We start from the raw sequence: 15,754 nt of genomic DNA, 5'->3' as shown, positions 1-15,754 counted from the left end.
CAGGGCCCTCAGCCCATTCATTCCCTGGGCACCAGCTGCTGACTTTAGCTGCATAAACAGTCTACCCAGGCTGGGAGTTCTGAGGCCTGAGGATCGGACCTGACTCCACCTGGCCCAGACCTGTCACCGCTCTCCTTTGAGCTCTGCTCCTGCACATCAGCAGGGTCCTTAATTGATCATTAGTGCTGTTGCTCCTGGAATGTTGAGAAGCCCTTGGGTGTTTGTCAAGCCTGCTGTATTCTTCCAAAAAAAAAAAAAATCAGTTCCGATGACAGGTACTTTATGATTTCGCAGATATTTACTGTGTCCCAGGCCCTGGAAGGGGCACAGAGAAGGGAGGGGGTGTTTTCACATAAACTGACCTTCTAAGAGTCACGATGATCCTGGAGAGTCAGAGAGGATGGTGCTGAGCCCTGGGACAGGCAGGGCTGCCGAGGAGCCGCGTCCACGCAGAGTTGGTGGGGGCAGGGCTGGAGGACGTCCTGTCTTTGGCCAGGGGTGTTGGTGCTGAGTTGGTTTTGGTGGACCCTGGACTGGCCTTCCCCACTCCCCACCCTATTCCGTTTGGCCCAGCAACTGAAGTTTGTTGTCTGGCCGGCTGGCTGTGTCCAGCCTCGACCCTGTGGTTGTGCTGTGGGGCCCCTCCTGCTCCCCCAGGCCCCAGCCCCCGTGAAGGCCCTTTCCCCTTCTTATGCTCTCCTCCTCCACTAGTTCCACCAGAACCCAAGTGTGCACGTCTCCTTCAGCCTAAACAAACATTCACCGAGCACTTGCAGTGTGCCAAGCACCAGTCTGGGTTCCAGAGTGACCTCAGGGTCAGGCCCAGCCTTGGCCCTCGTGAAGCACCTGTTCCGGGGGTGGCGAAACCGACACGGATGCACTCAGATCAATATTGAAAGTTCACTGATCTCCAGGACCTCTCACTTCCCGTGAGTTCCCAAGCTTCAGCCAACGCCACGTGCTTGCCCTCCCTCTTCTCTGGCGCCTGCTTTCCCCCCAAGCTCTGGTCCTGGGTGTCAGCTGCTGCTGGACAGCTCTGCCAAGGAGTCCACTCGCACCGCGAGCGTCAGTGAGTCCAACGCCGAATATTTTTCCTGCCGTTTGTCCCACTCTGTTAATATCACTACTGTTCATCCTGTTGGCCGGTTGATAGCCTCAGAGTGAACCAGAGTCCTTCCTCTTCCTCACTTTCCATACCCAGCAAGGGACTGGAATTCTATAGGCATCTGGGAATGTTCTGGAAAAAGAGCCTCTGCTGAGAATATGGGGGACAAGTTGACCAGGAGAGAGTGACTAAATCCATATTTTCAGCAAAAGTGCTTTTCTGAAACTCAGATTTGATCTTGTCCCTCCCTTCCTTAAAAGCCACCATCAGCCCCCAGATGCTTGTGGAATCCCAGCCCCACAGCACATGATGCCTGTCAGTCAGCCCCCTACTCTCTTCCTAGCCAACTGCCTGCCAGTCATCTGCTGAACCTGGGGATTTAAACAACAAAGTCCTTTTTCTAGAGGCGGCACAGTCATGGGACAGAAACTTTCAATGTGATGGAATCAGCAGTCCTCTGGAGATGTTGACCCATACTGGGAATGCAAAGGAGGGAGTAATTTGTACTTCCCCTGGGGGAAATCAAGGAAGGCACATTTGAGTTGTTCCTGGAGAATACATAGGCGTTTGCTAGCCATGAGGCACAGCATGGGCGGAAGAATGGAAGCAGGGGGGTACCTAGGGTATTGGGAGCGGAGAGTGAGGCGCGGGGGGCTGGCGCGGCGGGCTTGGCTAGGGTGGAGAGTCAGGTGGGGGCCGAGCAGGAAGGGTCTCGCATACGTGTGTATCTGTCTTCTCGTCTCTGTGCCCTCAGCCTGGGAGCCTCGCCGTGTTCTCTGCCTAGTCCAGGGCCTGACAGCAGCAGGGCCTTAGGAAGTATTTAAAGTGTTTACTGAATGCTCTTCACGTCATTGGAACCGACGTAGAGCTAAGGTTGCAGCCTACCAGATTCCAGGGGGAGGGATGGTGGAAGGTTCACCAGAGGCCCCTGCTTTGCCTTCTCATGGAGATTTTAAGCCTTCTAAGAGCACGGCTGCAACTTTAGTGTCTTTGGGGTCAGGCTCACAGATCGGTCACGCGCCCGAGAACCGCAGAATTTCTGAGGCAGGATCTGCCCAGTACACCCAACCCGAGGCTCCGTGTGTGGCCCTCCAAGGTGCGGCTTTGTGGCAGGCCCAGAGGAGCCAGGCTCACTTGGAGCCTTAGCTGGGGGTGCTGCTGAGAGGAGCAAAGCATTTTCAGGACAAGAAAGCAGAGTGATCCAGCCGCTCCTTTGGCTGTGGCTCTAAGAATCAAGAACCGGGCTCCTGCAACAGAGCCTGGGCCAGGTGGCTGCCAGGTGGCAGGCATGGGTGAGAAACTGTCTGTGGGAGGCCCCAGCCCGGCACTTCGGGAAAACAGAGGTTGGTTATGCAACCAGAGCCTGGCGGGCGAGGCCAGAGCTGGCTGTGTGGGGCCTTTAGTTCCTTGAGTTCATGTTCCCGGGATGTCCAGTGTCTGTCTCGGCGAGCAGGCTGCTGTGCGTCTTCAGACCATGGCTGTCCATGGGACAGCTCAGTCCACTTCCTCTCTCTCAGTGACGTCTGATTCCTCGGCCTCATAAGCATCCTTCTCAACTAGCAGGGGTCATAGAGGGCGGGGGTGGAAGGCAAGATCGGGAGTAGGACCCTGGTCCGGCCCTCCACTTACTGTCCTCGTGTGACCCCAGACAGATGACCTGAGCTGTCTGCCCAGTGCTGTCACTGTTGAGTGACTAATCCGTGGAAAGCACCCCTGCCATGCCCAGCACACAGGACATGTTATATAAGCTCTTGCTTTTATGATTGTGCACCTGGGTCCCCATCCTGGCTCTGCCGCCTCCTGGCGACATGAATTTAGCCAAGCCACCCAAGATCTTCTGGGCCTCCGATTCATCATCCACGGCGTTTGGATCATAAAACTTTCCTTGCAGGGCTGTTGTGAACATAAACGAGATTAAAAGTGATCATGATGATGTGCGCTGAGCGCTGAGCTCAGGGCCAGGCATGGAGTTAAGTGCTCTGTAAATGGTGACTGTTATCATTATGAGTCGTAACTCTTAAGTAACCACATGGCAGGGAGCAAGAGGATGTGAGCCCGCGTCCTGCCACCTGGGTTCTGCTCTGCCCTGACTCCCTCCTGGCCAGAGTTGGTTTGGGGAGCAGCAGTGTGATGTGGAGGTCCTGGGAGACCACTGGCCCGAGTGTCCTCCCCCAGTGATTTGGATGGAGCCACATGGACCTACAACCAGGAGCCTGGAGAACTTGACGAGCTCAGTCGTGGCCCCGTCAGTTCCAGGAGCAAGGGGTTTCTTTCTTTAGGGCTGGAAGGAGCTAACAAGGGCTCAGGGAGTCTAGTTCCTGAAGGACTTGTGGGAGCCACACGAGTCGGGGGGAGCAGGCTGTGTTCCAAGCCCAAGGAAAGCCTGGTGCGAGGCAGGGAGCCCTCAGCGTGGTGGCGCTGCACTGACTGCGGAGTCTGCCTCCCGGGGCAGGCTGGCTCCGGGCCAGGGTGGGGCGGCGCGGACCCTGGGGTGCACACCAGGCCTGGGACATTTTAGGAGGGTTGTGTCGGATAGAACCGTTCTCTCTACACGCATTAATTTCTATCTTCACATACCCGGGGAGCCAGGGGGAGTCCGTGCTATCGCCTGGCCCCACACAAGGCCCCAGGGTCCCCTTAGATGTCTGAGAGGGACAAGTGTGGAACCCCACCCGGCCGCCTGACTTGGGGCAGGTGGGGCTTCTTCTCCACCAGGACTTTAGAGTAGCATCATTGAGCCTGTCAAACCTCAGGCTCCCTTTTCGTAGAGGTGGAAACCTTCCTCCTTTTTTAATGCTATTTGAAATTTCAAAATAATATTCTACATTTGAAAAAAGTGAGTGTAATGTTGAATGTGCTTTTCCCTCCACAAGTGTCCTGTCCTCCAGCCTGGAGGGTCTGACACCCTCCCAGGGGAGAGGCACCCCAGTTGGAGTCACAGACTAGGGGCCGTGGTGGAATGGTCACAGAAATACCCGGTGACAGGCGCACCCCAGTGACATCTGGCCCTTGCCTGAGACAGGCCGGCTCTGGGAACCGTCCCTGGCGGTCTCCTCCGGCCCGCCGCCCCTTCCTTGTCTGGGCTGGTCATTCCCTTGTACTCAGTGTCTGCGTTGTCACGCTGCAGGCGTGGCCGGGCTTGGTGCTCCATCCACACAGGCCAGCGTTCTTCCCCGCGAGGGACTGTCGTGGGCCTCTCTTGGCACCCACCATGTCCTGCACAGATGCCTGCTGAAGGAATGAGTGAATTCCTTGAGACCCAGGGCTGTGGCTCATGGGGTCCCCCTTTCATGGTACATTAATAAATTTGCTGGTTTTTAAAACCTTCCTCTCAGCTTCAGGTTGAATAACCCATTTCCACTCCTTTGCCCAAATTCTTGTTTACAGCCACGGCTGCCTCCACTCATTCTCCTGTCTGTCACCCACCCTGCATGCCCCCGGGGCCCATCAAGACAACTCACGTCTTTGTTTCCCATGACTGCCTGAAAAAGAGGCAGAAACTGAGCAGGAGTCTCCGTCCTGAGAGGTGATGCTGAGGATAACCTGGACCTGGAAGGGTTAACCGGGGCCGATGCAGGTAGAGAAACAGCCACTCCCCACCTCCAGGCAGCCAGCAGCTTCATCCTGCTCCAGGTATCTAGGGCCCATCAGACAGTGGGGCACAAGCACAGAGGTAAGCCCAAGCCACATCCAGGGCATGATTTATCATGCACTTGTCAGTGCCCATCCCCAGCTCCTTCCATTGCCTTTTTAACCCTCCTCTCCACTCAGGACGCAGTGCTGACTAGCGGGTGGCAGGTGGGGGGCTGTGGGCGGGGAGGGGTGGAAGCTGGTTCTGAAATCTGCAGTGCTGCCTTTCAGCTGGAAGAGGCTGCTAGGGCCTGGGGTTTACAGGTGGTCCCCCTGTGCGTGGCGTCAGTGGCTCATCTGGAGAGGGGCGGGGGAAGGCCCACTCAAAGAAGGCGGTGCAGCCTTCCCGAGGCCTGAGTGAACAAAGGAGGCCTAGCCCTGTTTGGGCAGTGCACCTGCCCCCCACAGCCTGGATAGAGGAAGGCTGGCGTCCTGGCAGAGCACTGGGGTGGAAGCACAGAGAGACTTATCTTCCTTCTGAAATTCTTCTCTGGTCACCTCCTGGCTTCTGTCTCACACCAAGCAGCAGGCGGCTGGCCTTTTTAAGGCCGTGCATCTTTGGGCCCTGATCTCGGCAGTGCTCAGGGCTCAGGTCAGTGCGCCCTCAGCCCTGCTGGCCCTCAGCCTGCGTCTGAATCAACAGAGGAGGGGCCTGGCTGTGCCCTCTCCCACTTGAGGCTTGAAGAGTCTGGAGTCTGGAGGAGGGGCTGGGGCCCCGAGAGCCGAGCGAGAGCCGTCCCTGCCTGCACTTGAGCTTCCAGGGGAGAATGAAGGCTGGGATGAGTCTCTTGTCTGGGCTGAAACCTGGGGCTCAAACAGCACGGGATTCCATCACAGCTCCCCGTGGTCAACTTACTTAGCCTCAGGTCTCAGATCCCACGTTTATGAAACAGGGACAATAATACCCATTCCGTAGGGTGGTTATAAAAATTAAATGAGGTTCTGCATTAAACACCTAGCCTGGTGCCTGGTGTAGCATCGGTGCTCGACAGAGTATATAAATATTTATAATATGTACATCAATATCTAAAGTCTTTAAAGCCCTTTGGCAGCGGGACCTGGGTTCTGGAGATGGAGTCTGTCTACGGCAAGGAGGCTGTTTCTAACCCCCGCACTCCAGGGCTAGTGGTGCATCTCCAGGCCTGTCTGATGATGTCTCGGGGGCCGAGCAGGGCTGAGCCTGTGACCAGAGGGGTCAGTGACCCGTTGACACCATCTATGCGGGTTGGGGCTGGGGGGTTGGAGGCAGGGCTAAGTGTCTACATTTGAGCCACACTCAGCCGTTAAGTCCGGTCTCCCTCCTACCTGTGCATATGCTTTCAGCTTCTTTAATCCATCCTGACCCACCAAAAATCCAGATTGGTCAAAAAATGAAGCTGGGGGCAAGTGGTTTCCTAAAACATTTAGCACAGGCTTCCTTTAAATAAGGATTCTGCTCGCCCACTTAAAATAGATTCTGACTTAGCACGATTTGACTTACATTTGGACCAATACCCGTGCAGATACTTGGCTGTGCCCGGGCCGACTTCTAAGTAGATACAGACGCATGTACATATTTACATATGGTAGAGAATCACACCAGGCATACTGTTTATAACGTGCTTCTTTAACTTACTGTGAACGTGGCTCTGTGTCAGTGAACACATGGTGCCGTCCTGATTTTCTGTTGAGACCGTCATCGTTTTTATTGCCATGTAGCTTTGTCCCAAAACAATCGGATCTTTCCTCGTTGAAGACTCGAGTTCCAGCGTCGGGAACACACCGTGCGACGCGAAATGCACACGCGTGGGCTGACTGCTTCACGGTGGCTCTGTGCCTGTGCTGAGAGCAGCTGGACACGGTCATGTCTTCTTCCCCTGCTTTCCTAGGGTCAGGTGGGGGGTGGGTGAGCATCACTGCCACCTGCTTCCTAACGAGAGACCATCTCACCGACATACTTCAGTTGATTGGAACTCTTGGGCAAGTCCTTTTCCAGATGCGTTCTGCTCTTTCATCCACTCCTCCGTTTGATGTGACCCTCACTGAGGACAAAGGGCTGTGCCTTGCTCATCCTCATCATTCCTAGAACAGTGCCTTCCATCTGGTATTGAATAAATGCTTGTTGAATTGAAACATCAAATATTTTCAAATTAACTGTCTCCAGTATTCATTTCTGCAGCACAGCGTACATTTTTCCAGGCTCCTTGTGTGGAACATTTGAGCACAATTTCATCTCTTTTTGGTTGGCTGAGCATCACAAACACCACTTTCTGTGTGATGGATGAGGGTCCGGCGAAGCCTTGGGGGCCTGTCGAGGAGGGTGTGGCTGATTCCTGGGTACTAAGTGCTCTCAGACGGCCGTTCCCGAGCAGTTTCGTTCCCCACCCTGCACCGGCACAGCACCCGCTCCCTGCTGCTAATCGGCCGCAGCTGGGGAACCCTGCTTCGGAACCTGGGGGCTCATGGTGAGGACATGAAGTCCCAACCTGGGAGTGAGGTGCCCGAGCCGTGGGATCTCAGACCTTGTTGTGCCTCAGACTCTGGCCTGCAGTGTGGGAAGTTGAAGGTGATGATGCTGAATTGGGGAATTGGGGGTCCAGGGAAACTTGGAGTGGCCAAAGTGGCCTGGATTATGAGGATGCACTGGACGGTACCCCATAGACCTTGGAATGAGTCTGCACACACCTGCAGGATGCACCCCTGGGGAGGCAGGCCGGAGCAGGCACATGGAGGACGGGGCACACATGTCTGCCCCCAACCCTTAGCAAGGGACCCTCAATGTCATTTCTTCTGGGGCCAAGCCAGCCTGGATTCCTGCCCCACATGCCAAGAGAGACAGTGGTCCCACTGCCCCTGGACACCACCCCGGATGAGACTCTCCCTCATCTGATCTCCTGCCGCCTCGCCAATCACTCAATGTGCACGGGGCGCACCTCCCCCTGCTGCCGAGGGAGTGTTTCCTGTCTCTGTGTGTTTCCTCCCTCCAGCAGGTTGGCACATTCCAGGAGGGACCACGTCAATTTATTTTGGAGAAATAAAAGTGACATTTCTTAAACCTGAGCATTGGGTGGAAGCAAATGGATTCCCCCCCGCCGCCCCCCATGAATGTATCATAGCTTCCCTTCTGCCCCGAGCTGGCTCCCCGCCTCCTGCAGCTCAGCCACCCAGTCAGGTGGTGACAACATGCTCTGGGAAGCCAAGTTGGTGACATTTCCTTCTCCACAGAGAGGTGTGTTCCTCGCTCAGTTGGCAGCCTGCTGGAAAGGCCAAGCAACAGATCCAGCCTTGCCCTGGCCCGGAGGCAGGAGAGACCCCCCCAGCCCCCCAGGGACCAACAGCTTCCACGTGGCAGAAAGACTGTGATCAGCTGGTGTGACCTAAGGACAGCTGTCCCCAAATCAGCCTGGACCCGGGTTAGTTGGGAACAGGTCTCAGCCCTACCAAGTCCCCCTCTGCCTCCCGGTGTGTTTCATCTGGCTCTTCCCACTGCTGCTGGTGCCTGTGCATTTCAGGGAAGCAAAATACATATTTAGAAGTTAGGAGCTTAAGCAACTCTGTAGAAGGAAAAACACTACGGAAACTAGGTCCTGGCTACTTATGTGGCCGCAGGCGGTTGTGCAACAGCCCTAGAGGCAGACCCGCGTCCGTGACTTACTTGCTGTGTGAACTTGGGCAAATTCTCAAACTACTGCCTGTAAAATGGGCCTGATGCTTATAATAGGGTTTCCAGGAATCAGTAAATGAAGGGCCTCGGTATCAAGGAAGTGTTCAAGCTGCCACTGGTATTTCTTCCTATATCGTCTTCTCACCACGTCAGGCACACAAGTGAATTTTCCGCACGGTTATATACAAATGTATGTTTTCTTTGTTGAATAACATCATTTCCTGCCCACATTTCCGGGATCCGACACAGTCTGCTGTGTTAAGACCGTATCATATTCTGTTGTGTTTGCCTGGATCTTCCTCCGGTATCAGGCGTTTGGGCTGTTTCCAGTGCTTTGCTATTGAAAATGGTGCAGCTGTGATTATCAGCAAGCTGATTTTTTTTTTATGTGATCCCAACAGGACGTCCTTGTGGGGGTGTATTTATATCATGGAGGTCTGTGGGTAAATCCATTGTGCCCCAAAGCCAGCTACAGGTTTTACATGATCTGTGCCCTTTGGCCCTCTGGCCTGAAGCAAAAACCATCCCCTCAGGAGCTGCCAAAGGGCTCCTTGGTTACAGTTTTCCCAGCCTGTTAGCTGCAGGGAAAGGGGGCTGAAGTGTTTACATTCCCATGTCCTCTCTCTTGTAGAAAGTCTGCACCAAATGTGGGATCGAGGTCTCCCCTGGCCAGAAGCGGCCCCTGTGGCTATGTAAGATCTGCAGTGAGCAGAGAGAGGTAGGGTACCCCGGGCAACAGGGTCGGGGCGGGCTGGGGCAGGGGCGGGGCACGCTCGAATTTGGGGAAGTTCACGGTTGGCCACTGAGAGGGGCTTCTCTGGAGGCCAGGGACAAGGGTGGGGAGGGGCAGCCTGCTGGTTTGTCCGTCCCCCAGTGCAGAGGTGGCAGTGCGCCCTGGTTCTGCCATGGCCGGGGTCGGTGACTTCAGTGGGAAGCCCTTGCCCTGAGCACAGGTGCAAGTAGCGTTTTGTTGGGGGGCTATTGTTACAATCACAGAAGTGGCCGCCCCAGGCTGAACATTTACTATGCACCTGACACTGTGCTAAGTTCTTTACAAGTATAAATCCATTTCATCCTTATGCAGCCCCGTAGGTGGGTGCTGCTATTACCCCCTTTTCCTGATGGGGAACTGGAGAGACAGGAGGAGGTCAAGTGTCTTGCGGACCCTGAGCTGGTTAGTGGGAGAGCTGGAACTCCAACGCAGCCGTGGTCTGCTGGGATGGCACCACCCCCAAAGTCCCTTCTGGTTCTAAGCTTCTATAATTCTAGTTCTGGTCCCATTTTAAGGGAAGAATCAAGGTTCAGTGAGGACTCTGAGGCAGTAACAGATGGGGGGCTCGAACCTGTGTCTCCTAACCCCAAACCCAGGGCTTTCCTGACAGTTCCAGAATCAGAAGTGGGGCTGAAACAGTGAAGGACAGGGTCGGGCAGCTCCTGGGAAGGGTCAGGGGACAGGGATTTCAGGAATAGGAGTTGGGCAGAGGGAGGATGCCCCTGGTTTTCCACATGTGGATTTATTTTTTACTTATCTGCTTGGTGATTAATATGTGCCTTCCATCTGAGGATCCATAAAATAGCTTTAGTTACAGAAAATCTGCAGCCATGATGTCCTTGAATATTGCTAGTCCGTCATTCCATGTCTCCTCTCCGGGAAACCCTGTCGAATACACTTCAGAGTGTCTCCATACATCCTCTGTAGCTCCCAACTGCACTTTTTTGGTTATTACTTTTATCTCTTTGAGATACTTTCTGGGTACCTTCTTTGGTACTGCCTTCCAGTGCACTAACTCTTTGAGACTCTCCGTTGGCTGTCTCTCTCAGCCACCACTCTCCCCAGGTGTTTTGGGATTGTGATTTGTACATTCATCTTGAGTGGGAGTCAGTTTCTCTCTCTTTCTCTCCCTGCTCATCACCTCCCCTCTGCTCTCCTTGCCGAGTGATTTCGTGTTGCCTTCACCCAGGTCCTGGGTACCCCGCTGCAGGCCCAGCTGTCTTGGGTTTGTGATGAGCTGCGTGTCCACAGTGATAATGGGTTTACTCCTGGAGCCGATCATCAAAACCGTTGGCAGTCTGGCCAGGCTCTGGCTGTGTGTGTGTGTGTGTGTGTGTGTGTTTGTGTGTTTCTCCCAGCTTCCATCAGTGTTCACATTCTTAGATATGCTTTAGTCTTGGGAGGGTAAGGGGCAGTGGTATCTCTGCCTTTTTTCAGCTTCCTTTCCCACATGGGAAATGCCTTCACCAGCCCCCATCTTCAGGGACACTGGCTCTGGTCCCCCACATCCCATGGGTCACTTTTAGTCCCTATACCCTTAGAAGACCAGTCTTCCAGCTGCCTCCACCTGCTTCTGAACCTTGAGCTTAGCGGGCTGTGCCTTCAGCCCGTCAGAATAGTAAATATTTGGGCCTTCTGATCCCTTGAGAGCTATATCTTGTTTTTGAGCACAGTTGAGTTTACTTGTGAGAACCTTTTCATGTATCACTGCTGTGTCTCTGGAACAGGGAAGATAGCAGGTGGGGCCTCCAACTGTGAATGAACATTCTATTCTGTCTTGCCTGGAGGTCTCTGATTTCTCATCCTGAAATAGAGATGATAGTACCCATTTCTTGGCGATACTGTGAGATTTCAGCACGGTCATTAAAGTATACAAAGTGTACAAAATGTCCAGTATAGAATAGATACTCCATTATATATTAGAGGCCTCTCTCTCTCACCCAGCCGGAAAATCCTCCCCACCCCCTTGAATTTGAGGTCCTTCTGGTCTTCAGAGGGTCCCCTTTAAGATGTAAAAATCCACGAGAGAGGAAAATTCCTTAAAACAGGATCTGTGGGAGACACCTTAGCAGGATGAAAAGACGATCATGACTGAGCTGTGGGAGCACAGAGATGAAGGAACTGCCAAGGAAAAGAAGGCAGATGAAAGGAAAGACAAATTTAGCAAATGTAATAATTTAGTGGAGGGCTTGGGAGGCAGCTGCCCCTGTCGAGCCCCACCACGAGTTACCCTCACGCTTCTTAATAGTCCTGAGCCGCCACAAGCAATGTCCGCCACCAGCCCATCCTAATCTCCAGAGCACTCCTATACCCAGAAAAGTCCAAAATAGCTTAGGATGAATTTTCTTATCTTTCCTAAGGCAAAGAATATGAGGCTGTGCATTATGCTATCAGTCTGTCCTTGAATTTCTCGAGGCCGATAAAACTGAGCAAGATCAAGGATGCTCTGTGCCCTCTCTGCAGACCCAGGTGTACTGTGGACGTTTAGGAGGCATGGATGGGCCCTGAAAGAACGTGTGTCTACGAATCTGAGTGCCTGTGGGTACCCTACCCAGGGGCTGCCTTTTCCTGCCTGCTTTTTGGGGTGGGAGAGTGACAAGGTAATTGGCTTCCTAATGCCTTTTTGTTTTTTTTCATGGAAAAATATCTAATCACAACAAAGAGATAGCTAAATAGAGAGAGCATTTAAAATGTCATCCTAAGTGCCACATATAAGCTGGTTCTGAGTCTGTGATAAAAACGTGGAGTTCTGTCCTGCAGCAAAAACCACATCCTGGTGGAAGAACTTAAATTTTCTGATGCTAACTCTCATAGCACTCTGCCCAAACCCTCTTGCCTTCCTTTCAATTTGACTCTTCACTGCCATCATCTTTGGCTGTAATTGTATTTTTTCCAGAGTGAGTTGAATGTGGGTTAAATGTCCCTGGGGCTGTCAGGTTGGCATTGCTGCCTAGTTTGTGTGCATCGGTGATTCAGTGATGTCCGCTTCAGCCCCTCTGCTCTTGAGGAGTTTACAATCTAATGCATTTGTTCATTCAGGCATTCAATGCAAATTTATCAAGCATCTTCTATGTGCCAGGCAAAAGAGCTCTTTGAGTGGGAGATGGACACCACAAACACATTCAAGTAAAGTGCTCTGGGTAAAGGGGACAGGGCCTTGGGGACATGGAGGTGTAGCGCTGTTTTATACAGGGGTCAGGGAAGGGCTCATGGTAAAATGACATTTGAGCTGAGGTCTGAAACACACTGTGTGGTTGTGTGGAGAGAAAACATTCCAAGTAGGGGATGCTGCAAGTGCAAAGATCCTGAGGCAGGTATGTCCTTGGTAGGTTTGAGGAATAGCAAGGAGAGCAGTGTGACTGGAACAAAGTCAGGTCAGGAGAAGAAGTCGGAGACATGGCAGGGGGACAGGGGTTCATGTTGGCCCTTGTAGACCCTTGTAAGGACTTTGGCTTTTATTCTGAGTGAAATGGGGAGTCCTCAGAAGGTCTGGAGTAGAGGAGAGGCATGACCTGAATCCTCTCCCAATTTTTAAAGGATACTCTGGTTGCTGGGTTGGTATTAAATTATAGACTATAAATCTCAGATTTAGTAGCACCTTTCTTATTTAATATTACCCCAGATGTTTAAGTTCTTGACTGTCGTTAACCTTAGAAGTTTTCATTTTTAAAAATATTATATACATTTTACTCTTTTCCAATTATAATACGTTAATATGGATCATTGACATTTATAATGTCTAGAAACCATAAAAAAATACACATCGCCCCAAAATCCATAATCTTACCATCCAGAGACAACCACGCTTAACATTTTGGTGTAATTACGGTCTTTTTTCTGTGTTTATTTTCTTTATATTGTTGAACCTGTATTTTAAAATTAACATTATATTTTAAGCAGTTCTCAGTGTAATCAATAACTTTTTGTAAACATTCTGTCTCATGGATATTCTGCTAATTTAGGCTGTCTGAGTCATGTCCTTTTTTCCTTCTTATTGCTAATTGCTCTGTAGATTTGTGTACATAGCTCTTTGCCTACATCTTAGATTCTGTCCTCAGAGTGGATACCTAGAAGGGAAAAATAAACATCAGTGTTCCTATAGAACTTCTTATATAGACCCTTACTTTTGACTTATAATTAGCTGAGGTAATTAATGAAGGCAGGAGCAGAGACATGGGGGAGAAGTCTGAAGCCAGACTTGTGCTTTTATCCCCCTTTGAATAACCTGGTGGTGGTAGTTATGTCTATATTTGGAAATTAAAATGTTTGCCTGGATATACCCAGGTCATTTGCATTGATTTTTGTCTAGAACAAACATATTTGGGTCTTTGATTCAGGAAAGCTTTTCAATTATGTTTTTGATTCTTACTTTGTTCTCAAACTATTCTAGTTTCTTCTTGGGGACACTTTCAATTTGAAGAGTGCATTTCCCAAAAAAAAAAAAAGAAATTTTCTAACAACAAAAACAACAAAAAGAATGCATTTCCATTCTCTGTCTTCATCATCTTCTACCAAGTCATTTTCAAGCTCTTCATTTTTCCCTCCATTGTGAAAAATCTTTTTTTAGTTTAAAAAAAAATTTTTAATTTTGTTTTTTTAGTTGATGTATAGTCAGTTTACAGTGTTATGTCAATTTCTGGTGTACAGCATAATGTTTCAGTCATCCATATGCATACATATATTCCTTTTCATATTCTTTTTCATTATAGGTTACTACAAAATATTGAATATAGTTCCCTGTGCTATACAGTATAAACTTGTTATCTAGTTTATACATAGTAGTTAGAATCTGCAAATCTCGAACTCCCAGTTTATCCCTTCCCGTGCCCTTCCCCACCGGGAACCAGAAGTTTGTTTTCTATGTCTGTGAGTCTGTTTCTGTTTTGTAAATAAGTTCATTTGTGTCTTCTTTTTTTTTAAGATTCTACATATAAGTGATATCATATGATATTTTTGTTTCTCTTCTGGCTTACTTCCAGTGTGAAAAATTTTAAAGCTTTTCTTCCAAATCACTGATTCCTTTTTTTTTTTTTTTCCGGTCTGACTTTAGTGGTTTCCTGTGTTTGGTCTTGGTGGTCATGCGCCTTCATCTCCTTTCTGATGCTGTGAGCTGTGCAGGCCCAAGGTTTACCAGCAGGAGCACCGTTCACAGCCCCTTTGGTTTATCCGAAATTTTGCCCCACGGGCAAGGCACTTTGACTCTCCTGCCACCTGGCTCTCTGGCCATAAGAACTAGGCAGGATTTGGAAATCTGCAGCCCCTGGTTTGGCCCTTCCTGCCTCTCCCCGCTCTCCCATGACTGAGCTTTACTTAAAAAAATACACCTTCCCAGATGCAGCTCACCACTGCCAGCTCCTTCCCACTCCTGCCTGGTTATTTTCTGGGAGTCTGTCATCCATCCATAAAGACTGGGTTGGAGGAGGAAGGACGGCCCCCTTGTGCGGCATCAGAAACCCGCAGACATGCCACGCAGGAAAGCCACCCAGGGGCTTTGGACCCTGCACCCTGGTCCCTGCCAGGCAGGCAACGGCGGGTGGACCGGTGACACACTCTTCACCCATCACCCATCCCACCCCACTGTCATGGGAGGAGAGACTGTCCATACGTTGACCATCAGATCCCTCCTGTGCTGATGATGTTTGCATGCCCTTTTCTCACGTGCTTTCCCGGGTATGTGAGTGGAAGCCTGGGGAGGGCTGCCTCAGAGGCTTCTAAACACATGACGTTGCAAGCCGGAAATTCATGTCATTTATTGTTTAGCCTTTCATCTCGATTCATTAAAAAAAAAAAACCCAGAGTGACTCACTCAAAGTTATTCTGTAATCAGTGCGAAAGTTAACTGGAATCCAGATTCCCCAGGATTTTAGAAACCATTCCTCCTCCAGCCTCTAAAATGTACGTTTGGAGTCAGAAGGCTTCTTGGAGGATGCAGGCATTCTCTGAGGGGGATGAGCTAGAAAGAGGAGAAGGCCAATTTGTAAGTAATTGGAAGCTGATTAATACAATTAGAGGGTTCTCCATTCAGCGTCCGCTGCACCTTCCGTGTTTCACTCGGCATCCTGATTATAACTCAGCGGAGGCTGGGCTGCACCAACACTTACGGTGTTCCCTGCAGTGCTTTGCATATGAAAGGTGCTCAGAAAACATTTGCTGGTTGAAAGAGACCTTTGCAAGGGAGGAAAGCCGGTCCTTGTTTAGATCACTTGCGAACCTTTTCCCAGCAGGGGGCTTTTGATTTCCCTAAAGTCTTATCACAGACTGGCCCTGGCTGGGGTCCCACAGTGCCCACTCCTCCTGCCTCCAGCCCCTCTCTCCTGCTTGTTGATTGACTGCAAGAGGAAGGTGTGGAGCAGGAAAGTGGCTTCACCTGGTGGTTTTTAAATCATCTCAACCCACCCAGCCTGGAGGGTGACCAGTAGCCCAGTTAGGGGCCCTGGAGAGAGCCTGCCTTGGCACAAGCTGCCTGTAGGAGGCCAGGAGAATCGGGGGCTCCCTCACCCCAAGCCAGCACCCATAGGAAGCAGCCGTGCCTGTGGAGCCTAGCATCCTTGTGGCACCTGCCTCCCAGGCAGGCGGCCTGTGCTCATCACAGGCTGCCATCTGC

The 15,754-nt window shown here is 51.2% G+C and overlaps 1 protein-coding gene across 5 annotated transcripts in view; it reads left to right on the top strand.

Annotated features, from left to right (window-relative positions):
• Window positions 1–15,754, top strand: part of RPH3AL (rabphilin 3A like (without C2 domains)) — a 123,511-nt gene that overhangs the window by 69,769 nt on the left and 37,988 nt on the right. For 4 of the 5 annotated variants that reach the window (XM_072939064.1, XM_015248046.3, XM_072939066.1 and 1 more), the window contains exon 5: window positions 9,010–9,096. The exons of the other annotated variant lie outside the window; for it this stretch is intronic. In XM_072939064.1, the coding sequence (XP_072795165.1) occupies window positions 9,010–9,096 (87 nt within the window). The remainder of the gene's footprint in view (window positions 1–9,009; window positions 9,097–15,754) is intronic. 5 annotated transcript variants of the gene reach the window in all.

Source organism: Vicugna pacos, chromosome 16 (assembly GCF_048564905.1).
Source record: "Vicugna pacos chromosome 16, VicPac4, whole genome shotgun sequence".
Taxonomy (NCBI): domain Eukaryota; kingdom Metazoa; phylum Chordata; class Mammalia; order Artiodactyla; family Camelidae; genus Vicugna; species Vicugna pacos.
This window is presented reverse-complemented; position numbering and strand designations above follow the sequence as displayed.